Source organism: Protopterus annectens, chromosome 6.part0 (assembly GCF_019279795.1).
Source record: "Protopterus annectens isolate FY-2018-M chromosome 6.part0, PAN1.0, whole genome shotgun sequence".
Taxonomy (NCBI): domain Eukaryota; kingdom Metazoa; phylum Chordata; order Ceratodontiformes; family Protopteridae; genus Protopterus; species Protopterus annectens.
This window is the reverse complement of record NC_056737.1, coordinates 816451748-816475527: the sequence shown is the minus strand read 5'-3', so window position 1 is coordinate 816475527 and position 23780 is coordinate 816451748. Positions and strand designations below refer to the sequence as shown.

At 45.1% G+C, this 23780-nt stretch overlaps 1 protein-coding gene across 1 annotated transcript in view; it reads left to right on the top strand.

Moving 5' to 3' along the window:
• HIF1A (hypoxia inducible factor 1 subunit alpha) overlaps positions 1-23780 on the top strand; it is a 1533321-nt gene that overhangs the window by 1325989 nt on the left and 183552 nt on the right. Inside the window, exon 14 of the mRNA XM_044074492.1 lies at positions 5841-5955. Within this exon, the coding sequence (XP_043930427.1) occupies positions 5841-5955 (115 nt within the window). The remainder of the gene's footprint in view (positions 1-5840; positions 5956-23780) is intronic.

The window sequence follows — 23780 nt, the reverse complement described above, 5'->3', positions numbered from 1 at the left end:
CTCCTACAGGCTGTTGAGGGGAGATCTACTCTTGGCATACAAGGCATCGTCAGACCCCACTATGATGGACCTCCTGCATATCCGCAAAACAAACGGCACCAGAATCATCCATTCTAAAGACTTAAACCTTGCCTGTGATATAAATAGGACTTGATGTAGAGATCACCCTGTCTCTGGAACAGGCTTCCCATCCATGTGGAGCAAAGTTCCTCCCTAAGCCAATTCAAGGGTAACTTGACGATTGGCTGGGGAATGGGAAATTCATGCCTGGTTTAGCACCTATGTCTCTAACAGACAGCCTGTAAATGGTTTGTTTCCCTAGCCCTTGCTTGTAAATGTTTCATCTCCAAATCCCTGCTTACACTTATCAAGGGTACCAGAATTTGTCAGAGATTTGGGATGCATGACTAGACTTAAAAAGACCATTGTAGTCATTAGTCTAGTAAACGCCTATGAAGCTATTTAAAAGAGAGAAATGTAAGGAATGGGTAGTGGAAATGACTTGAGTTATTAGGGCAGAAGGAATACAATATCTAGTGAGTGGGGACAAAATGCATTTTAAAAAAGCATGGTAGACACGAAAATGAGATATGGCAAAAAATAATAGGCATTATTTAGAAGGGTTGAGAAAGGTTAAAGTGTTATAGAATAAGGGAAATATATAAACAAATGAGCAATTACAGAATGCTGAAGAGAAAATAAGGGAATATTTGGATAATATGTATGACTTTAGAATGTTGTGCAACCATTTTGATCATGCCAGAGCACAAAACCTTTTAGCATAGTGACTTAGGAAACAGGAAATAGAAAGAGTTGTCATCAAATGTAGGGAGTCTATAACAAGAAAAGTAACAGGTCCTGTACAGATATTTTGGATACATTATGAAATTCTGAATAAAGTAAGGAATATTGAAACCAAAAAAAGGCACAAATGGAAATATCTATGGAAGATGTCATTTGGAAAGGTTAGAGGAAGATGAGGCTTACCGTGGTGCAGCGGTTAGCGTTCCCGCCTCACAGCAAGAGGTTCTCCGGTTCTATCCTTGGCTGGGGGTGCCTTCTGTGCAGAGTCTGCATGTCCTCCCTGTGGTTGCGTGGGTTTCCTCCAGGCGCTCTGGTTTCCTTCCACATCCCAAAGACATGTTGTAGGTGGCTTGGACACTCTAAATTGGCCCTACTCGTGAGTGCATGCATGTGTGTGCCTTCTGTGGAAGGTTGGGTGCTGGGCTGGCAACTCAACACTGTAAAACTCCACTGCCAATCATGAGCAGACAGGTGATCCGCTGTGGTGACCCCTAACCAGGAAAAGCCAAAAGAATTAGAGGAAGATGAGGCTTAACAGTTAACAGCTAAGATATGAAGAGTTCAGATAAAACAGTGCTTATAATCAAGGAAATATCCAAGAATAAATGGTAATTTTGTGGAAGTTTATAGGGAAGAAAGTGATAAAGATATGGAAGGTTTTGTTGAACAGTATTTTAAAAGGGGGAGCTATACAAAATCTTGGAAGAAAGCTGAGGTGGCTGTATTACCCAAAGAGGGTAAAGATCCTAGATCCAAATTCATATAAACCCACTTCAATTTCAAAGCAATGATCATAAAATGAAGCACCACAAATAGGATGATATAGGGGAAACCAAAAGAGATTTCTCTACTAGGCTTAAAGAAATGTTAGAGACGTAAGAAAACGTAGTGAATATAGTCCAGTAGCTATGCATTTTCAAGTGTCATGGTAGTGATCCAAATGGGTTACAGGTCACAGTTTTGAATCATATACAATGAGGGTATATGTCTATGCAAGAATACAAAAGTAAGTTACATAGAAAGGAAACTTTTGATATTAAAATTTAACACACTTTTCCCTACAGGGTTTAATAGGGAAGTGAATTGGAAATGTTTTTTTTTATGAAGGGATAGGTTGGTTTTAATTGAATAATTATTTAATTGTTTAATTTACTGAATGTATATAAGCTGTGTGTTTTTTATGGTGTGTTATACTCTGTAAAGGCTTGTTTAAGCCGAGGAGCTAGGAGTGTTTTAAGGTTTTACCATTAAATTGATCTGAAATTACTAACCATTGTTCTTTGTGGTGCTTTGTGTATTCTTTTTCTAGTTATATTAAATGATCATAACATGTTTATACTAGCTAAGAGAATGGCAACATTGACAGATATGAATCAAAATAGTTTTGTTGAGGGGAAGCAATCATTTGATGCTAGCAGAACAATGATGATCGAGAGGGAATCATAAGAAAACACCACCACTACCAGTGGGTCTTGATGCAGAGAAAGTTTTGATAGTCAGCTGGAATGTTACGAGTATAGAATAACACAGTTAATTAAGATGATATATGAAGGTTCAGAGGCAAGAAGTAATGTGGGTGGGTTCCTCTCTGACAAACAGTGTTGGAGCAGAGGAACCAAAATATAAATATGACAGTAAAGAAAAATGGCTTTATTTGCAGATAATGTTTTGTACTTGATGAATCCAGACAAAGGATATTATTGTGTTATCCAGCATTTTGAGACCGTTTCAAGTCTTTCCAGATATAGAATTAAGAACAAAATCAATAGTGATAAACTGTGTATCCACAAATAAATTGGTTAAACAATTCCCATATTTATGGGGACAGAAGCATTTCTGGGTATGGATTAAAAAGAATTTTGTTACGGCAGCCAAGGATTTGTGGGGGAAAAGCTATACTTTGCCAGAGCACACATCTTTAGCACAGAGACTTAGGAAACAGAAAATAGAAAGGGTTGTCACCAAAACAACTGAAAGCTCTATTATGGATAGCAAGATACAAGCAGTGAAAATTAATTTAGTCCCTTTTATTTTACAGACAGGGCAGGCATATTTTTATCAGCCATAAGAGAAGTTGTGGATGATGACAAAGACTTGAATGAATTTTTTGGGGAGGCAAAGAGTTAAGTTGGATAATTTGAGTCTACCTTTAGCATAAGTAGCAAGGTGGTTCAGGATTACCTGACTTGAGTGGACAGTTTATAGAGTCCTGCAGCTAAAACTCATGTACATAACACAAACAGAAGGTTATAAATCAAAGTGGAAAGGTATGATGATGAAACAGGGAGGGAAATTGAGAATTAAGGAGAGAGTGTAGGATTTTGGATGCAGGTCCCTAAGGAGAACAACTTCAAACATGGAGAATATAAAGTAGCAGAAAATATTCTAAGAACTGAGCCAACCTGGGAATGAAAAAAGGAGAATTTACCAATTGGGATTACTGGAAGCACGGGTCTGGGGACAGAAAGCAGTCAAGAGTTTATCGGAAGTTACTGAAGAAAATTAGTACATGAAGCAGTATATTAGGAGTAAATAACTAGAAAAGGAAAGGTAATGAAGTGGGATGAGGCCAAGCAGAAGTTTGTACTGCTAGAGACTACCTTCCTTAAGGGATTGATAGGCTATGACCATGTGCACCCCAAATCTCTGACAAGTTCTGATACCCTTGATAAGTATAAGCATGGGCCTGGGAGATGAACCATTTACATTTTACCCGTGTCCATTAGAGACATAGGTGGCAAACCAGGGATGAATTTCCGGTTTCCCATCCAATTGTCAAAGTTGCACTTGAATTGGGTTAAGGAGGAACTCTGCTTCACATGGATGGGGAGCCTGTTCCATAGACGTGGTGGTCTCTGGGATACATACCCATCTCTCTTCTCCAGCAGATCCTATTTATATTACAGGCAAGGTTCAATTCTTTAGAACTGATAAAAGGAGTATAAGTAAAGAAAATAGGATAGGAGAGTGCTAAGTACTCAGTCTCTTACAGACTCTTCTGTGGAGATCTATGGCCATTCTGTTGCAGCAATATAAGATTCAACCCTATTTGATCTCCTATTCCTTCACAGAACTAATGGTATGTTGAATATTTTGTTATAGGAAATAAATCATCAGATAAATAAGACACAGTGTGACATATTCATATCCCAACATATTCCTCACCTCTGGAACAAACATACATGTCAAGTTGCAACTTTCAAGATAAACTTAGATAATTGGATGGGCAGCCTCGTATTCTCTCCCAGTCTGTCTTGTCTTGATGTCCTTGAGGCCAGAGTGAAGTTTTGAATAGGGTTTTTGGCTAGGCTTGAAATGGTTTACAGACCAGTTGCCTAGTGCGTGTATATGAACTTGACTGAAAAGACCATCTTTGGTAGAGTTTTTAGTTGGAGCCAGAACAGAAGTTGATCTTAAAAAAAGGGATAATGGGTTGTATAAAATACTGCATTACAGCTATAAAAATCCATCAGAAAAAGATTTGAAAGAACGGAAGGGCAGTTTAGAAGGAGCAATGAGGCAGCATCTTTAATGGCTCCAGCCATGGAATAAAATCCAGAAGGTTTAGGATTTTTGAATGGAAGTGTTTGCACAAATATTTTATACACACAGCCAACTTCAGAGAAGTTTCCCTCTGGTAGCTGGTAGATAAATGCTTCTGGTATGATAGGGAAGAGAAATTGTGAATGTTTTTTAGGAATGTAACAAATTGTCACATTTGAAAATTCCGTACAGAGTACTTTGTTAGAAAGGTTGGGGGAGTAAATTATTGAAAATTAGGAAATGATTCTTTTGAGCTGTGGTATAGGATCTGAATTGCCTAGACATAGTGATTCCTTATTAAGTTTCATGGTACTGACTGCTAATAAAGCAATTACCAGAAAATGACGGTCAAAATCTAAATTAAGTACAGTTGAAGTAATGAATATTGTAAAGGGAATAATCAAACTGGTGATGGGATCTTCAGAAAAGGGAAGGAACACACTGCATATAATTAGAGTTTGTGGCAGTAACACATGTAGAATAATGTTCAGAATGAGGGCTAAGATTTCAAGGAAGGCATTCATGTAATGGTAGAATGAGTGGTCATTTTTAAAAAAATGTTTACGGTATGAAAAGTATTAGTATTTTAATGTATGTATGTATGTCAGTGTCTAAAACTGGACTTAAAAGATGTTTTAAAAAAAATAAATCTGTGTTCCTTTTCATTTCAGTGCAAGGTCACAGTACCAGTGAAGACTGTGTGCATGTCCTTTCCCCTCTGTTGTGTAGCCTGGAGTTGGTGTAAAGTTGTAAGGGGCGCCCCCACATCCATGTACAGGGGAGCTTGCCCACCTCCTTTACAAAAATATATTGTGTTGTGTGGATGTGTATAGATTGAGTGCTTTTGTGATTTGAGTTTATAATGTGTTGGTCTTTCAGCTGTGCATGTAGAATTTGGGGCATGTGTGTAATCAGTTTATTTTGAATAACCGAGTTGCAATCATCTTATTAGATAAATCACTATGTACTCCACTGGGGATCTGGTAACACTATACCTTTAGGAAAAATCCTCCTAGAATTTCTGCATCTCATGTAGGGTTAAAGTTTATATGATTTACAAATAAGTGTTGTCCTGTTGATTTCCTCAAATGCCATTGGTATAAGATACAGCTGTTGACTCACTTAATCAGACTCTGTCAGTTCACATTTAAGAAGAGATACTTGGGTCTAATGGACCTTGTCCATTTACAAATGAATATGCAAGTAGTTCTGTGCACTAAAGCTCACTTCTTAAGATATTTGAGGCTTTGGCAGGGATATTCCCGAGTGAGATGTACGATCTGTCAGAGACGTGTTCTCATGAGAAAAACTAAACTGAAAGCTTTTATGTCCGTCAGTGGAAGCAATGAACAGATTTCACTTAACTGTGCGGAATACTTCTTTTGTATTTATTTCCAAAATTTCCTTGTAAAGTATATAATAGCAAAGTTGCCTTAAGTAATGTTTTTGGCTTCAAATATTAGCGGTTTACAGTGTTGCAATTTCTTTTAAAGGGAGCCCTATTTCAGGAGCAATGTATGAATAACTCATCTACTCGGAAGAGAGTGAAAGGATACGAGTCTAGTGGCAGAAACGAAGAACAGATGACACTTTTGTTATCATCAACAGGTTTGTTTCTCATATAGGGAGGGATTAAGACAAATGTGAAGAGCTTATGTCTTAAAGACCTCTTTAGTTATTGCTGCTACTTTAGTTACAAATAATTATAGAATTGTAAGACCACTACTAGGTAGTAAAGGTGGTCTAAACTGTTGTACATTTAACTTTTTAACACTACAAGAAGTCCATCTAGTAGCTAGAGAACTGATGTTAAGTTGTCTATTTTGCCTTTGTTTCTTGCTTGTTGGGATCCTCTGCTCTGACTCTGCCATCTTCTATAGCTCGAGAGCGGTTTACTGGCTCGAGCCTACCCCTTATCCCATGATGCCTAGCGCTAGCTACCCAGATCTTGCCGCTTCAGCTGCGAGGTTCATTGTTAATGGCTCAGGCTCGTATAAGTTTTATTGTACTACTTTTTCTGTCAAATTAGGGTTTTTTTTTTAATAGTTTATTGTTTTTCAACATAGTCACTAACTAGTTTGTTGTTGTTTAGTGTAATAGTAGATGTTGTTATAGTCCAATCTCGCCTATATTCTTACCCGTGGGTTCGGAGCCGAATATCGGCTCCGACTCAGCCAAACTTTTCTAGCTCGAAGTCTTCTATTGGCTGGGCTAAGCAGGTATCCCATGCTGCACTGCTCCATCTCTCCAGATCTTGTTTGCCACTCGTGTAGCTCGGATGTGGTCTCGCTCTTGGCTGTGGCTAAGTACCCTTTTTTCTTGTTATTCTGAGAAAACAAGTTATAAACAAAAAGCTATTTTAATAGCTATTTCTAATTGGTGTTGTGTTGGTATTTCTGTAGTGTGATTGTGGTTTGTGGTATCCCACTAACTGTTCTATCGGGCTAGGCCCGTTTCAGTTAGAGGACCTAGTCCTCCCCTCGTCCTGTATTGTTTCGCTTCTAAAACAATTTGAGTTAGAGGTTTTAGTGTCAGTTTCCCTTCTGTGTACGTGGTAAAAAAAAAAAAAAACTTGTTCCCACGTTTAGTGGTGTTTTGCGTGTCTGTGTCGTTTTACCTGTCAGACAGTGACTTGTTCATTGTTGTGGTATTTGTGACTACTTGTTTAAAATATGTCCAAAGATTCCAAGGAAGCACAAACCTTCGGGTTTTAAAAAGTGCTCTAAGTGTGGTTACAAGATGTCCATCACAGATGGACATTCTGTTTGCGTTTATTGCCTGGGAGCAATCCATCTGCAGGAGTCCTGCAGCTTCTGCCATGCTTTTAGTCCCAGGGTGCTCCAAGAAAAAAATAAGCTAATTCTAAAGGGACTCTTGAAACCCTCATTCGAAGAGGCCATGGATTCTGCTTCCAGTTCTAAATCAAAATCCTCAAAGTCAAAAAAGAGATCTCCGGCTCCTCTCCGGCTCCTTCAGTTTCCTCAGAGCCACCGGAGAAAGTCACAAAACTTGCTTCGACCTCCTCGGCTCCACTGTCCTTGGGGCCGCAGAAGTGTCTGTGTTGATGGAACTGGCGTCAGCTCCAAATATATTGGAACCTCTTAGGAGCCGATCGCCCAGTCTTAGACCAGTGTCACCTGAGAGGAGATCTTGATCTCCCTCCCTGTCCTCCAAATCCTCCAGGACTCTTTCAGATGTGGATGTCGATAGGGTGGTGCAGAGGCTCCTCCAGTCACCGGTTTTGGCAAAATTGTTTTCGGCTCCGTCCCAGTTGGCTCCGGAGCCTGTCCCAATACCTTTTTTGATCATTCCTCCTCCGAGCGCATCTCTGTCTTTGGAGACAGTATGTTCTGTTCCATGTGATGTTCCTAGGTTGGTTCTGATGGCCACTCCAAGCCTATCGGTACCGACGTCGGCTCCGACCCCGTCAGCGCCGTCCACAAGGTTCGGGACTCGGGATTCTTCAGTCGGGCCCAAGGGGGACACCTTGGGACTTTGGTTCCTAGTCTCCCGCTCGGCTCGAGGAAACCAGACTCCTGTCATGGTCTCGATGGCTGGCCGGTCCTCTGACTCAAGGGGGGGGGGGCTGCCTTTGAGGCCATGCAGACTGCGCTGGCCAGATAGTCAGCTACATCATGTGGGTCGATCATTCTGTCCCCTACCACTCCGGTGAGAGCCTGTGATCACCACCTATCTGTAGACAGCGGAGCCCCAAGGCCTAGGGATACCCCCACGAGTGGTCCCCAAGTTTCTGAGGGCCCTTCAGAGTTCTTGCCTGAGGAGCCCCCTAGAAAGAAAACGTGCAAGAGGAAGCACAGACTCCCAGGATGAGTCTCTCACCTCAGATACTGACCTCAAGGAATCGGAGGAGTCCCCAAGTCATCCTCTGATGTTTCTTTCTCCGACATCCTGGAGATATTGAAACAAAGAGGTGACTGGCTGTCCAAAGCCCCCTCAGAGTAGAGGTCGGTCTTCCTGAAGGCCTTTGGTGCTCAGCCCTCCGTCTCCTGGGTGTCCCCACCCTTCGACGAGCTCCTGGATTTAATTTGTCGGTGGGTGTGGGAGAACCCTGATTCTGTGGAACCCATACCCAGGAGACCCAAATAATTTTTCTGCTCCCCCGGGTAAGGAGTTTTTGTCCAAAGGAGACCCTGTGGATGCCATGGTGGTGGCAGCGGCCACTCAGAAGGAAGTAGCAGAGACTTTTTCCTCCGTCCATCCTCCTAACAAGGAGTCTAGGACCATGGGCTGGTACGGGAAGCATACCCTCTCGTCAGCAACCTTTACCTTACGGTCCCTGAACTACCCGTCTCATTTTACTCGGCTCCAGAAAGATCTCCTCAAGGAGTTAGGAGATACTCTTGCGGGTAAATGTGCCTGAGGCACAGATGGTTAACGCCCAGGTGTCTACCCTCAATTCCATTGTTAACTCCTCCATGTGGCTCATTCCATTGTTAACTCCTCCATGCGGCTCATTTCATATGCAGCCAAGGCAGCGAGTAGGGCAGCAGGGTCAGGAGTCGCCTTTAGAAGGCAAGCCTGGCTGCGACTTTGTCATTTCGTGGAGGCCTTAAAGTCTTCTTTCACTGACGCCCCCTTTGATGGTTCTTCTTTGTTCGGAACCAAAGTGAAAGACACCCTCACCAGGTGCGAGCAAGAGGGAAAGACCCTGTCCTGCTGTAGGGGTCCGTTTTTGCCTTCCCTCTAGGCCTTACCCCAAGGCCTAGCGGGGTGGGAAGATGTGGTTCAAAAAAATCAGTGTTTTTTTTCCTGGTGCACAAGGCGAGTCCCCCTCCAGAGGCAGAGGAGGGGGAGGTTATTCAGGGAGACGCCACCCTAGATGCAGAGGGGGCCCCCACAATTCCGGAGACCACGATTCCTTTTGCGGCTCTCCCTACCATCGTTCCTGATGTGATGCCCGACTGTGCGTTTCCGGGGCCAGTCGGGGGTTGAATATCATTATACCCGGAAGCCTGGCAAAGCATCACCCAGGACCGATGGGTATTACGAATAATTTCTGGAGGTTGTCATCCCCTTTTCATCAACCCCCTCCCCCCCTCCAGTCAGAAAAATCCCGGACATTCCACCCAGTCAAAGGAATCATGCAGCATCAGAGGTTTCAAAGCTGCTAGGAAAGGGAGCCATCCAGCGTGTCCCCTCAGACCAAATCTGATTAGGGACTTACTCAAGATTCTTTTTGGTGCCGAAAAGAACAGGGGACTTGAGACCCATATTAGATCTCAGCTAACTGGATAACTATGTACAAAAGTCCAAGTTCCGTATGGTCACACTACAGTCGATTCTCCCATTGTTGGGAGAAGTATGGATGTGCTCCATCGACCTCAAGGATGCTTACTACCATGTCAAAATGGACAGGGCATCCAGGAGTCACCTACGCTTCCGGCTGGGAGCCAGTCATTTCCAGTTTCGAGCCCTGCCCTTTGGTCTCACCACAGCCCCCAGGGTGTTCAAGTGTATGGCGTTGGTGACAGCTCACTTGAGATGTCAAGGATTCCAAGTGTTTCCGTATCTGAATGACTGGCTCCTTACCGCCCCCACCAGGCATCTACTAATCCAAATCAGGGACGCTACCATCACTCTCTGTCAACACTTGGACATAACACTAAACTGGGAAAAATCTGCCTTGTTGCCCTCACAGCGTGTCATTTTTATAGGTGCAGAATTAGACACTGTTCGAATGCAAGCCTTTCTACCGCAGGAAAGAATCAGTCGTACAGCAGCAGGTGCACGCTCTGCTACCCCTGAGGAAAGCGAAGGCAAGATGGGTTCTTCAACTCCTGGGGACCATGGCAGCAACCATTATGTTGGTCCCTCTAGTGAGATTGCACATGAGGCTCCTTCAATGGCTCCTCTTTAGTCAATGGTCTCTCCAAAAACTTCCACTTTCACACCCTATTTTGCTCACGGACAGATGCAAACAGGATCTCAGTTGTTGGCTTTGCACCAACAATCTGGACAGGGGAAAACCCTTCGTTCCACCAACCCCGGTTGCCACAGTGACCACGGATGCCTCCCAGATTGAGGGGGGGGACATTATCTCGGCAGGACAGTCCAAGGCACGTGGCAAGATCATGCGATACATCTGCATATCAACATCCTAGAGATGAGAGCGGTGCTACTTGTGTTGCAGGCACGTTGGAACTTTCTACCTCTAGGGACTATTGCAATACACTCGGACAACATGTCAGTGGTGTGGTATCTGAACAAGCAGGGGGGAACCAGATCATACCCCTGTGCCTAGAGGCCATGCGAGTGTGGCAGTGGGCAGTATCTTCCCAACGGTTTCTGGTGGAAACGCACGTTCCGGGGAAGTCCAACGTAATAGCGGACAGGCTAAGCAGAGCTATTCTGATGCCCTACGAGTGGTCCCTGAATAGTCTAGTTACAGTAGTCAGCAGATGGGGTCAGCCTTGCTGTGACCTTTTTGCCAGCCCCCTCAATGCCAAATGCAGCAGCTATTTCACGCTGTCCCCCCACAGGGGGAGTCACCCAGGGACGCTCTAGTTCACGATTGGCCCTCCGGTCTGCTTTATGCGTTCCCTCCGTTTCCCTTGCTATCAAAAGTGATTCAGAAAGCGCAATCCTTGGGAAGCAGAATGATTCTGATTGCTCCACACTGGCCTCGTCAATCTGGTTTCCCCTTTCTCTACACCTACATTGTGGACACACCTTGGATTCTGGACCCACAACCAGATTTACTGACACACGTCGGGACAGTTCCACCCCTCTCTGCGGACCCTTCGGTTGACAGCCTGGCTACTCAACTTCCATTGTTAGTTAGGCTTCATCACTTTTCACCTGAGGTAGTTCATATTTTATCTTCCTCTCATAAGCCCTCTACTAGGAAGATTTAGAGTAGCAAATGGAATAGGTTTTCTATTTGGTGAGCCCCAGTTGCTTCAGTCTTGGAGTTTTTGTCTATGCTTTTCCATCAGGGCTCAGCGTCAGCTACCATTAAAGTTCAATTGGCAGCGATTTCTAACTTTCATGTTGCTAATAAGCCTATTCTGATGGCTCACAGACTCTGTAAGGCTTTCCTGAAGGGCACTCTATTACTCCGCCCTCCGGTCTCAGAACCTATCATGCCCTGGGATCTAAATTTTGTCCTGCAAGCCCTTACTTCACCACCCTTCGAGCCTGCAGCTACCTGCGACTTAAAATTCATGACCTGGAAAACTGCCTTTTTAATAGCCATCACTTCAGCCAGGCGAGTTTCAGAAATTCAAGCCCTGTCCATCAAACCTCCATACTTGATCTTGCATAAGGACATGGTTTCTCTTAGACCAAACCCTTCTTTATTTCCTAAAGTGACGTCCATATCTAATCTTAATCTATTGAGTTGCCAGTATTCTTTCCCCATTTTTCAAACAAGGCAGAATTTAAATTTCATCAATTGGATGTACACAGACAGTTACGTTTCTATCTGCACCGAACTAAATATCTCCGAAAAACTGATCAACTATTTGTATCTTTTTTGGAAAACAAAATTGGGTCCCCTGTCTCCAAAATCACCCTATCCAGATGGATATCCCCTGTCTCCAAAATCACCCTATCCAGATGGATATCCAGTTGCATCTCTTTCGCTTATTCCGCAGGAGGTAAAGACCTGCTGTTTCCGGTCAAGGCTCACTCTACTCGGGCTGTATCTACATCTACAGCCTATCAAGCCAGATTGTCTATAGATGATATTTGTGCGGCTTCTCCTCACACATTTGTTACTCATTACAAGTTGGACGTGGTATCTAGGGTCAGGTCTTCCTTTGGTTCCACAGTACTCAGGAGTATCTTTCTGTGAGCCTCCCAGGATGTAGGTGCTAGGGACGCTGTCCCACGGGTAAGAATGTAGGCGGAATTGGACTACATAACATCAAGAAGTTATGTACTCACCATAACGTTCGATGTATGTAGTCCATCTCGCCTCACATTCTTACTTACCCTCCCACCTTCCCCCTTCCTGGAGGTTAGGTCTGATTTACAGAGTTCCCTTCACTTTTAGCTTATTCTTCTTTACCTGGATGTTGGTATGCATGGGGTATGAATGAGTGTTCGCAGCAAACTAGATCTGGGGATATGGAGCAGTGCAGCATGGGATATCTGCTTAGCCCAGCCAATAGAAGACTTCGAGCTAGAAAAGTTTGGCCGAGTCGGAGCCGATATTAGGCTCCGAACCCACTGGTAAGAATGTGAGGAGAGATGGACTACATACATCGAACGTTATGTTGAGTACATAACTTATTGTTTTCCCTTAAAACTCTAAGTTAGATAGTCCCCCCCCCCCCCAATCCCTCTTGTAGGTAGCGTTTTAGTTTAAGCTTTTCTTCTTTTTACTTCTTAGGTAGCCGTTTAAGTTAGAGGCTTCCTAGTTTTTTTTTTTTTAAAAAAAAACACTATCTTAACTGTAGTATATTGTGTGTTTTTGGTTAGTGTCTTTTAGTTTTTTGCTATTTGGCCCTTTGGCCAAAAGCAATTCAGTGTAGGTGTAGTATTACTCTAGTTTGATATGTCTAAAGAATCCAAGGTCTCTGGATTCAAGAAGTGTGACTCATGCTGTCAGAAAATGTCTCTGACAGATGGGCACACTTCTTGCGTCTATTGCTTAGGCGCAGTACACCTGCAGGACTCTTCTATATGCCATGCATTCAGCCCAAGGGTTCTGCAGGAGCACAAAAATAAGCTTATTTTGAGGGGTCTTTTTAAGCCCCAGGATTTACCGGCCAAGACTCAGCTGGTGAAATCTCCTAAACCGATCAAATCGTCGGCTCCCAGCTCGGAGCCATCATTGGCACAAGCCCAACCTACTACTTCGGTTCCAGCTGGGACCGAGTAGACTGCCTCCCCGTTGGCTCCACCAGTACCTTCGGAGCCATCGCAGACCCACAAGAGGCAGAGGTCCCCTTCTCTAGAGTCTTTACATTCGGCTCCTCGGTCTCCCCTGTTGCAGAGTGACCGCAGTCACAGATCCTCCCACTCTTCTCGGACCTCTAGGCTCTCGGATCACGACATGGAGAGAGTGGTCAGTAGGTTGAAGTCGCAGGCACTGGCCAAAATGTTGTCCAGCCCTCAACAGGCGTCTGCTCCGTCCGCTTCCATCGATGTTCCTCCTCAGACTCCATTGAGACTTGGAGCCGGAGTTTGTTGGGGTTCGAATCGTGGAACCATTGGCACCGATAACTATTTCCCCTTCGGTTCCGTCATCGGCTGCGATCCCCTCAATGGTGCCTTCCGTCGAGGGATCTGGGCGCCGAGACTCCCTCGTCGGCTCCGAAGGGGCGAGTGGCATCGGACCCTTGTCCGACCCCGTTCTCCCTCTCATAGCATTGGCGCAAGTGAGCTCAGCTCCTACATTGGCCTCGGAGGCGTCTCCCACAGTGCGGAGGAGGATTCCGGTTTCCTCGGAACCGGAGCCTTCTCTGCATCGTGGCAGGGACTCCTTTGATGTCATGAGGAGTGTACTGCCTCTGAGTCAGCTCCACGTTCGACCCCACTGGCTCCATCTCCTGTAGTGCCTGCATCAACCTCTGCCCCTCCTCCAGACCCCAAGCGTGGGGAACCGGCGCTCCAGAGCACCCCATTGGGTGTTTCCTCTTCTTCCAAGGCCTCCCCTGATCATTCATGGGAGCCCCCTCGGAAGAGGAAGTGCAAGAGGAAGCACATTGACTCCCCTGAGTCTGTCACTTCGGATACGGATTTGGATGAATCGGAAGGGTCCCAGAGATCCCCCTCTGAAGAGGTTTCCTTTTTGGACATCCTAGAAATGCTTAAGCAGAGGGGGAACTGGACTGCCTTAGACCCTACCGAGGACAAATCTGTATTCCTGGATGCGTTCGGTTCCTGACCTTCCACCTCCTGGGTGTCTCCGTCCTTCGATCCACTAATGTCAGTGGTGGCTCGAAGGGCTTAGTCAGCCCCAGATACAGTGGAACCAACCCTGAGGAGACCTGGCATGTTTATCACTGCACCCCCTGACAAACAGTTCCTTACCAAGGGTGTTCCCGTAGATGCCATGGTGGTAGCAGCGGCCACTAAAAAGGAGTTAGCGGAAACTTCTTCCTCTGTCCATCTTCCTAACAAGGAATCTAGGACCATGGATAGATACGGGAAGCTTATGTTTGCTTCAGCGACATTTTCCATGAGGTCGCTGAATTACTTATGCCATTTTACCAGGCTTTAGAGGGATCTCCTGAAAAAGCTTGGAGGTACCCTCCAGGATCCATCAGCTGAAGGGGCTCAAGCTAAAGTGGCTTCTCATCTGGCCACCCTTAATTCGGTAGTTAACTCCTCCATGAGGCTCATTTCCTATGCAGCCGATGGTGCGAGTAGAGCTGCAGGTACAGGCGTGGCCCTCAGGAGACACTCATGGATGCGGCCATGTAATTTTGCGGAACCTTTTAGAGCGTCATTCACCAACCCTCCCTTTGACGGTTCATTTCTTTTTGGACCACAGGTGAAAGACGCTCTCAGTAGGTGTGAACAGGAAGGAAGGCAAGACTCTCTCTGCTGTGGGAGTCCGTTTTTCCACTCCTTCCAGACCATATCCCAAAGGTCAGAAGAGTGGTAAAATGTGGTTTCGGAAATCTCAGGAAGCCTCGCTTGACACACGTAGCGATTTTTCCTCCAGGGGCAGAGGAGGAAACAACAAAAGACGCCGCCCTCAAGGCAGAGGGGGTCCACAGAACCAGGGCAGCAGAGAATCCTTCTCTGACAAGCCCTTCCAGCATCCCTAAAGGGCAGTCGGGGGAAGACTTTCACTGTACCCAAAAGCCTGGCAAAACCTAAAGCGAGATAAATGGGTACACTCAATCATATCCAGAGGCTATATAATTCCCTTCTTTCAACCTCCCTTACTGTCAAGCAAATCCCTTCCAGATATTCCACCCAATCTGAGGGCCCAAGCAGTCATAGAAATTTCAAGACTGCTAGAAAAAGAGTGTCATCCAGGAAGTCCCGGCAGACCAACTCAGATCTGGAACTTACTCAAGGTTCTTTTTTATACCAAAAAAGACAGGGGACTGGAGACCAATATTGGATCTCAGCAGACTAAACAAGTCTGTTCAAAGAACAAGGTTTTGGAGTGTCACGCTACAGTCCATTCTACCCTTTAAGGGTCAGGACAATTGGATGTGCTCAATAGATCTTCAGGATGCGTACTATCACATCAAAATGGACAGGCGCTCCAGGAGATTCCTTCACTTCTGGCTGGGAGCCAGTTATTACCAGTTCAGAGCTCTGCCCTTTGGTCTCACCACAGCCCCCAGGGTGTTCACCAAATGCATGGCAGTAATCACGGCTCACCTGAGGCGTCAAGGATTCCAGGTGTTTCCTTATCTAGACGACTGGCTCCTTACTGCTACTCCTTCAAGCCAGGGACTATACAATTACAATTTGTGCCCAGCTAGGCATTACTATAAATTTCAAAAAATCTGCCTTGTTGCCCTGTCAATCTATTACCTATATAGGAGCAGATTTAGATACAAGAAGTATGTCCGCAAGGCTACCGCCAGACAGGGTGGCCACAATTCGGCAGCAAGTTCATATCCCTATGCAATGCAAAAGGGTACAAGTCAGGTTGGTCCTTCAAACTCTGGGTTCTATAGCAGCGGCAATTCTTCTGATACCTCTGGCCCATTTTCACATGAGAATCCTTCAGTGGCTTCTCTTCACACAGTGGTCCTTTCAATAGCTCCCCATGTCTCACATGATCATGACTACAGAAACATGCAAAAGGCACCTTTCCTGGTGGATGGTCTCCCCACTAGTGTCTCAGGGCAGACCATTCATCCATCCTCCTCCTGTTGACACAGTGACCACGGATGCCTCACTGATAGGGTGGGAGGGGGCATTATCAGGGCAGGACAGTCCAAGGCACTTGGCAGCCTCATGAGTACCATCTGCACATAAATGTCTTGGAGATGAGAGCCGTGCTCCTAGCGTTGCAAGCACTTCAGGACTCCTTCCCTTCCGGGACCATTGCAATTCAAATGGACAACGTCAGTAGTGTGGTACATCAACAGGCAGGGTGGAACCAGGTCTTACCCCCTATGTCGAGAAGCACTCAGACTCTGGCAGTGGGCGATTTCCTCCCAACGATTTCTGATTGTGACGCACATCCCTGGGAAGTCCAACGTCATAGCGGACAGGCTCAGCAGAGCTATTCTCATGCCTCACAAGTGGTCTCTGAATCAGGTAGTTGCGGATCTGATCTTCCGCAAATGGGGACAGCCTTGCTGCAATCTGTTTGCCACCCCCTTCAACAGCAAATGCAGCAACTACTTCTCCCTTTTACCGCTTCCCGGTCACCCTCCCAGAGACGCTCTAGTCCACGATTGGCCTCAGGGACGACTATGCCTTCCCGCCGTTCCCTCTTATACCCAAACTCATACAGAAAGCTATATCGTTGGGTTGCAAAATGATCCTCATTGCTCCTTACTGGCCTCGACAGATTTGGTTTCTGTTCCTGCACCGTTACCTCCTCGAGCAGCCCTGGACTCTGGATCCTATTCCAATCCTGCTGATTCATCAATAAGGAGAGCTGCATCGATCCCTCCAAACACTCCAGCTCACAGCTTGGTTGATCCAATTCCAACCCTAGCCAGGCTTCTCAGCATTTCCCTGGCTGTGCGTGAGATTGTCTCCTCTCACAAATCTGCTACTAGGAAGACGTATGCTAGCAAATGGAAACGAGTCTCTTGTTGGGCAGAGGTTAAGAACATAGATCCCTTTTCAGGCCAAGTTCACGAAATCTTGGAGTTCCTAACAGAGCTTTTTCATTCTGGGTCCACTTCTGCCACAATCGGGGTTCAACTGGCGGTCATCTCCAACTTTCATGTCGGGTTTTCTAATCTAAACATTATGTCTCATAAGCTGTGTAAAGCTTTTCTCAGAGGGACTACTCTCCTTAGGCCCCCAGTGAGAGATCCCCCCCTCCTCCTTGGGATCTTAATTTGGTACTGACCTCCTTGATTATGCCTCCTTTTGAACCGGCAGCATCCTGCTCCTTTAAGTTTCTATCTTGGAAAACTCTCTTTCTGGTAGCTATTACCTCAGCCAGACGTGTCTCGGAACTTCAAGCACTAAGTGTTCGTCCTCCGTACTTAGTTTTTCATAAAGACAGGGTTGCTCCGAGAACTAATCCCTCCTTCCGAAAGTCTGCTCAGGAAATAATCTAAACCAATCCATAGACCTTCCTGTGTTTTTCCCTAACTACACCAAGTCAGAATACAAATTACACCTTTTGGATGTTCATAGACAATTGCGTTTTTACCTGCATAGAATGAAGGATATAAGAAAGTTGGATCAACTTTTCCTTTCCTATGCTAGGGGCAAACAGGGTCTTCCAGTCTCCAAAGTGACCCTGTCCAGGTGGTTGTCTCACATTACCTTCATCTATCAACTAAGAAACAAAGAATTGTCTACCAAACCGAAAGGTCATTCTACTAGAGCTTTGGCCACCTTTGTAGCCTTCCAGTCTAGGTTGCCCATTGACTCATCTGTGCCGCTGCCACATGGGCAAATCCTAATACCTTTATTTCTTATTACAAGTTAGACATGGTCTCCAGGAGTAGAGCTAACTTTGGTTCCACTGTTCTGAAGAGTCTGTTCCAATGAGTCACCCAGGGTCGTAGGTGCTAGGGACGCTGCCCCAACAAGCAAGAAACGAAGGCGAGATAGACAACTTAAAGAAGTTATGTACCCACCATAACGTTCCATGTTAGTTGTCTTTATCTCGCCTTCTTTCTTGCGTTCCCCCCCTCCATCCCCCTATCCTATTGGACTGAGAGGAGTTTAAGTTTCACTGGCTGAGTGTTCTCTGGTTTGTTTCCTCTACGGACTTAGAGGTTATAACAGGTAGGTCTAACCCTCTGTTTGGAAGGGTTTCATTCCATAGCTATGGCTGGGGTTAGTTATTTCAAATGAGATCTGGGTAGCTAGCGCTAGGCATCATGGGATAAAGGGTAGCCTCGAGCCAGTAAACAGCTCTCAAGCTATAGAAGATGCAGAGTCGGAGCAGAGGATCGGCTCCGATCCCAACAAGCAAGGAGGAAGGCGAGATGAAGACAACTAGCATGGAACGTTATGGTAGGTACATAACTTCTTTTTATCTTGCCTCAACAGTTAGGTATATAATCTCCGACGCTGGCAACTAAACTTCTGTTTCAAGGTTCAAGCTCTTCCCCTCTCCTGTTATACACCACTACTAATGTGCCCGCATATCCTGTTTGCCATGCAAGATGACAGACACGGTTTCCAAGGCTCAGCTTGTTGGGTTCAGAAAAAAATATTTTTTCCTACAATCTTTTTGACAAATATCTGTTTAGGGTTATAACAAGTCTTTGTTGCTTTTTGGTAGTTTTTAGCCAGTCCTCCTTTTTCCTCGTGTCTCTCATGTTGTGAAGTTGTTTTTTTTTTTTTTTTTTTTCCTCCAACGGTGGTGTTTTGTGTGACTGAGTGTTCTGTGGACGTTTTTCTTGGTGTGAATTGTTTCTCTTTGGTATTAAGTTAGTGTTGTTGGACCACGTTTGTGAAATTTCCCTACATTTTCTTGTTTGAATGTTGGCAGACAAGGCTTCAAGAAAGGTGTGGTCTTTGACCACAGAATTTCACAATAGGATCCACTCGAGAAATGTGAGTATTGCCTGATCTCACAATTTAAATGACTCTTGTGAGATTTGTTCATTTTGGCTATGAGCCCTCTCAGACTATAATTGGAAACTTGAAGAGCCTTATTCCTACTCAAGCGGGAGACTCTGCCTTTTCTGTTTAGGATCTCCTACCTGTAAGAAATCCTCAGCCAAGTCCAGGAAGGCTAGAGGAAAGGGATCCCTCCAAGGATGGAACCAAAAATATAGGAAAAGATCTCCAGACAGTATCCTCAGATTCAGCATCCTTTTCCTTAGCTGTTGGGTCTGATCTCCAACTGCTTCCAGTCTACTGGATCCAGTGTTTACACCAGACTAGTTTTCTCCTTGGATCCAATCTTCAACGCTCTACAGAGAGACATGGGCACTACTCCTCTAGCCTGCCCTTGCTGGCTTATTTTAGGTTACTGCAGTCTTCTACCAGCGTATCAAGCACTTATCTGGATGGGATGATGAGGATCTAGGTACAGTTAGAGTTCTTTCCTCTTCCCCCCATTCAGAGGTGACAAGACCTTGACAGACTGTTCCCATTAATGTTTCTCCTTCTCCGCTCCACATTATCAGATCCATTGAATTTAGATAGTTTCCCACATGGTGACCACATTGGATCTGGAGGGGGGGGGTCTTGAAACCAGGAGGTTGGGATCTTGTTCAACTACTAGGTTTTTGGAGCCTTCTGTCTCTCTCAGCTTCTGCCCTTGACAGCTTGGTACCGGCCACTGTCTCGGATCCTGATGCGAGTCGTGCCAGGGGGGAGGGGGGTCTTCACTCTGGGTCTGTGGAGCTAAGAGGGCTTCCTTGTGACTTGCTTCAGCTTTTGAGGCCTTTGAAAAATTCCTGTCCACTGCGGGGGGGGGGGGGTATCCATTCTTTCTCAGATCTTTCCTGAACATTCTTTCTTTCTTAGATCTTTCCTGAACTCTTGCAGTTTCAAGTGCTTTGGGTGCCTCATCTATCCATAAGACAGCTAGCACCAACTAGCCTCAAGCCAGCCTATGTGCAAGGCTTCTCTACTGCTTCCAGATTTGCCCAGTTCCACTCACTGATGGGAGCATAGGAAGCACAGATATAAAAGGAGGCATTTGACTCCTCTCAGGAATCCCTCACAGAAGATAACTGATTTTGATGAGGGGGAACAGTTTTCCCAGATCGTCCCTGGAAGACATCTCCTTTGAAGAGTGTTTGGAATTGCTTAGACAAGAGGAGGTTGGTCCACTGATGTCCCTTCCCCAGAGTGAGCCTCAAGGTTTTTTTGTGCAGGTTCAGCTAACTCCTGGATGGTGCCCCCCAGTGGACAGTTTGGTTGATTTGGTGTCCCAGTGGGCTTGGAAAGAACCAGATGTGGAGAAACCAACACCTCACCAGGCAGATATAATTTTATTCTCACCCAAGAACAGGCATGTTGGAGTAAGGGGCCTGTAGTGCATGCCATTACTGTGGCAGCAGGAGGTTGCTTTTGCTCACCTTCACCCCAGATAGAGTATATGGGAAGGGTGTGTACACTGCAGCAACCTTTGCCTTGTGAGTGATGAACTACATGCCCACTTGACCAGACTGCCAAGAGACTTGACAAAGGAGATGCCAAAATCCTGATCAGGTGCCACAACAGTTGAGTCCCGCAAAGCACTGGAATCACAACTGACCACCATACAGTGTAGCACCAGTATATCCATGCACCTATTGTTAAATGTAGCACATACTTGTCTTGCCATTTGGCACCATGCCTGGATGTGTCTGTGCGATTTTGCAGAAAAAATGTAAGATGTTTTTCTTGAACACCCCCCCTTTTATAAGTCTGCCTTATCTGGATCTAAGGTCAAGATACCTTAAGCAGGAGTGAGCAAGATAGCAAACCCTGTCTGCCAACTGAATCCATTTCTCCACACTTCAGAGGTCCTTGTCATGCACTCAGAAGAGCGGTAAAAGATTTTGGTTCTGAAAGTCACACAACTTTACCTAGAAACACTTCTGGTGACAGGCCTCACCCTGGAGGAAGGGTGACTTTAATGGATGTTGCACAAGAGGCAGAGATAGACCACAGTACTTGAGGTAAAGTCATCCTTTCACTGACAAACCCTTCCTGAAGGATTGCCCAGTTATCACTCTCTGGAGGCGGTTGGGGGTGAGTTATCTACCACTACCAGTGACCGTTCTTGGGTTGAGAGTAATAACCAGAGGCTACTTCATCCCTTTCACATCTCTTCCAGCTTGGAACCAATGACCATTCCAGATATTCCACCCCAACAAAGGCATGCAGCAGCACAGGAACTATTAAAGCTGCTGAAAAAGCAGGTAATCTAGGAGATCTCACTAGACCAGAAGATACAGGGTCTGCTCAGGGTTATTTTTAGTACTGGAAAGAAAACCGGGACCCAAGGCCAATCTTGTGCCTAAGCCAGCTAAACCAGTTTGTCAAGCAAACATCTTTCCAGATGGTGACAGTACTGTCCACACTACCTCTTCTGTGGAAGGATGTCTGGATATGCCAGGTGGACCAGTTCATTTCTAGAATTTATAGGTTTCCACCTGGCAGCTGCTATTACTTTAGTGATACATGGATCCATGGCAGCTGCTATTACTGTAGTCATACATGCAGTATTTTATTATGAAAATGCTACACTGGACTGTCCCATCCAGTGGTCCATGATGCATCAACCAATGTACTATTCCATCAGTCTTCAGGTAGCATATACTGTGGTGGCTAATAATGTCTCTGACGTCCTTAGGACATCCCTTTGTTTTTCTCCCAGCAAGGGTAACGATAATTACTTGCATCTCCCCTCCTAGGTGTGGGGTATTTTGAAGGGAAGACTGCCAAGGTCCCAGGCAAAGGCCAACCTTCACATCAGTGTTCTGAAAATGCAGGCATTCCTCTTTGCATTGCAGACTATTTAGGATTGCCTCCCCACAAGTATAATTGCAGTACAAATTGACATTGTCTGTGGTATGGTGAATCAGCAAACAAGATGGAACCCGGCCCTACCCATTATGTCAGGAAGTAATGAGTGCTGCAGTGGGTAGTGTACTCCAAGCACTCTCATTGCAGCACATATTCTTGCAGAGTCAAATATTTTAGCGGATAGGTTGAGCAAGTTGATTCTTCACAAGTAGTCAGTGGCAAGATCTTCATTCTTTTGGGGCCCACCTTGCTGTGACCTCTTTGCAACCCTGGCCAATACCAAGTGCAGTAGCGTCTGTGCCCTATTCCCTCGGGAGGGACAGCGTCGGAGGGATACTGTAGTCTATATTGCCCCCTCAGGTCTCCTCTCAGTCAGGTTTCTTCAGAAAGCAGCCTAGTGCAAGACCAAAGTGATTCTCATTGCCCCCATTTGGCCTCGACAGGTTTGGTTCCCCTTTCTGTGGCCTCGCCTAGTAACCCACTCTGGGTCCTGGATCTCATCTGTCACCCCACCATTAAGCCCCTCAATCTGACTGCTTGGTTTATCCACTTCCAGTGATGGTCAGGAGTCTACTGCATTAGGGTTATCTACATCCTCACCTCTTTCCAGATGCTTTCCACTAGGAAGAATTAAGTGGAAAAGGTTCACTGCTCGGGAAAATTCTATATTGGATTTCTTGCAGATGTCTGTCATTCCAAAGCTAGTTATTCTACAATTAAACTACAGTTAGCTGCCATTTCTAACTTTAATATGGGAAAAGAACATACTTCCATTGCTTCCCCAAGGCACACAAAAGCATTCCTAAGAGGTGTTTAAGTAAAAGGGGGGTGGGGTGGGGTCGGATGCAGAACATTTCATCTCCATCTCCAATAGCTTGTCACCTAAAACTTTCAAGGGATAACATTAGCCCCTTCCGCTCAGCACCTAAGAAGTCCCCGAGATATTTTCCATTATGGTTTAAGCTGGTGGCTTTAAAAAATGACCCTAGGCTACTAATTAGTGTCACCATTCTAGTGTGCATGTAGCCTTATGTTAGGTTTAAGTTGTTTTGTGCTTCCCTACTTTTTATGTCTATCCATTGATTTGCAATTAGAAGCTTCAATTTTTTTTTTATTTGGTATGGAGATTTTTTCCCTCCCTGACACCACTGGCACCTTTTCCTAATGCAGTAGACATGAATAAACAACATTGTGGCAGGACACCCCCCCCCCCTTTTCATCTCACCATTTCAGAGCATGATCATTGCATTCCACATCCTGCATTTACTGCGTCTGTCAGGTCCCAAAGGTCTTCTGTTTTTAGACTGTAAAAGTATGACAAGAATGTTATAGTATGCAGCAGTTGAGTTCACGGTGTCTTTCCCAACTAGCTTTAGGCGGTTCAAGGGCACTTTCTCTATTCAAGATCCTGACTGTTCTTCACAGGGATCGGTTTAACTCATTTATTTATTTATTATTTATTTTACATTTGTTGACCGGGAAGGTCCGACTGGATACATGTTCATTTTCAGCGGAGGCCCGGGGAGAAAAGCTCCAACATTGGCAAATAGGTATACAATATGTTGATAGAATACAGATTGTTCTCCTTAGGTAGTTTACACAAAAAAGAGGAGATATTTTAAAGTATTTCTACACATTCCTCCAAGATATATAAAAAAGATACAATACACATAGTATAACAAACTTTTTCTCCTTTTAGATTGACCCTTAGGATAGTAATATCGGGTATTAGTATAGGAAGCAAAGACTAGAGATTTACATGGAAGAGGAGACAAGAGGGAAACAGATGCGAGAGAGGTAGAGGTTACATAGGTTAGACCTGGTAAGGAGGAGGAAAAATCTGGTTTAGGTGGAGTCAGACTGGGCTTATGCATTGG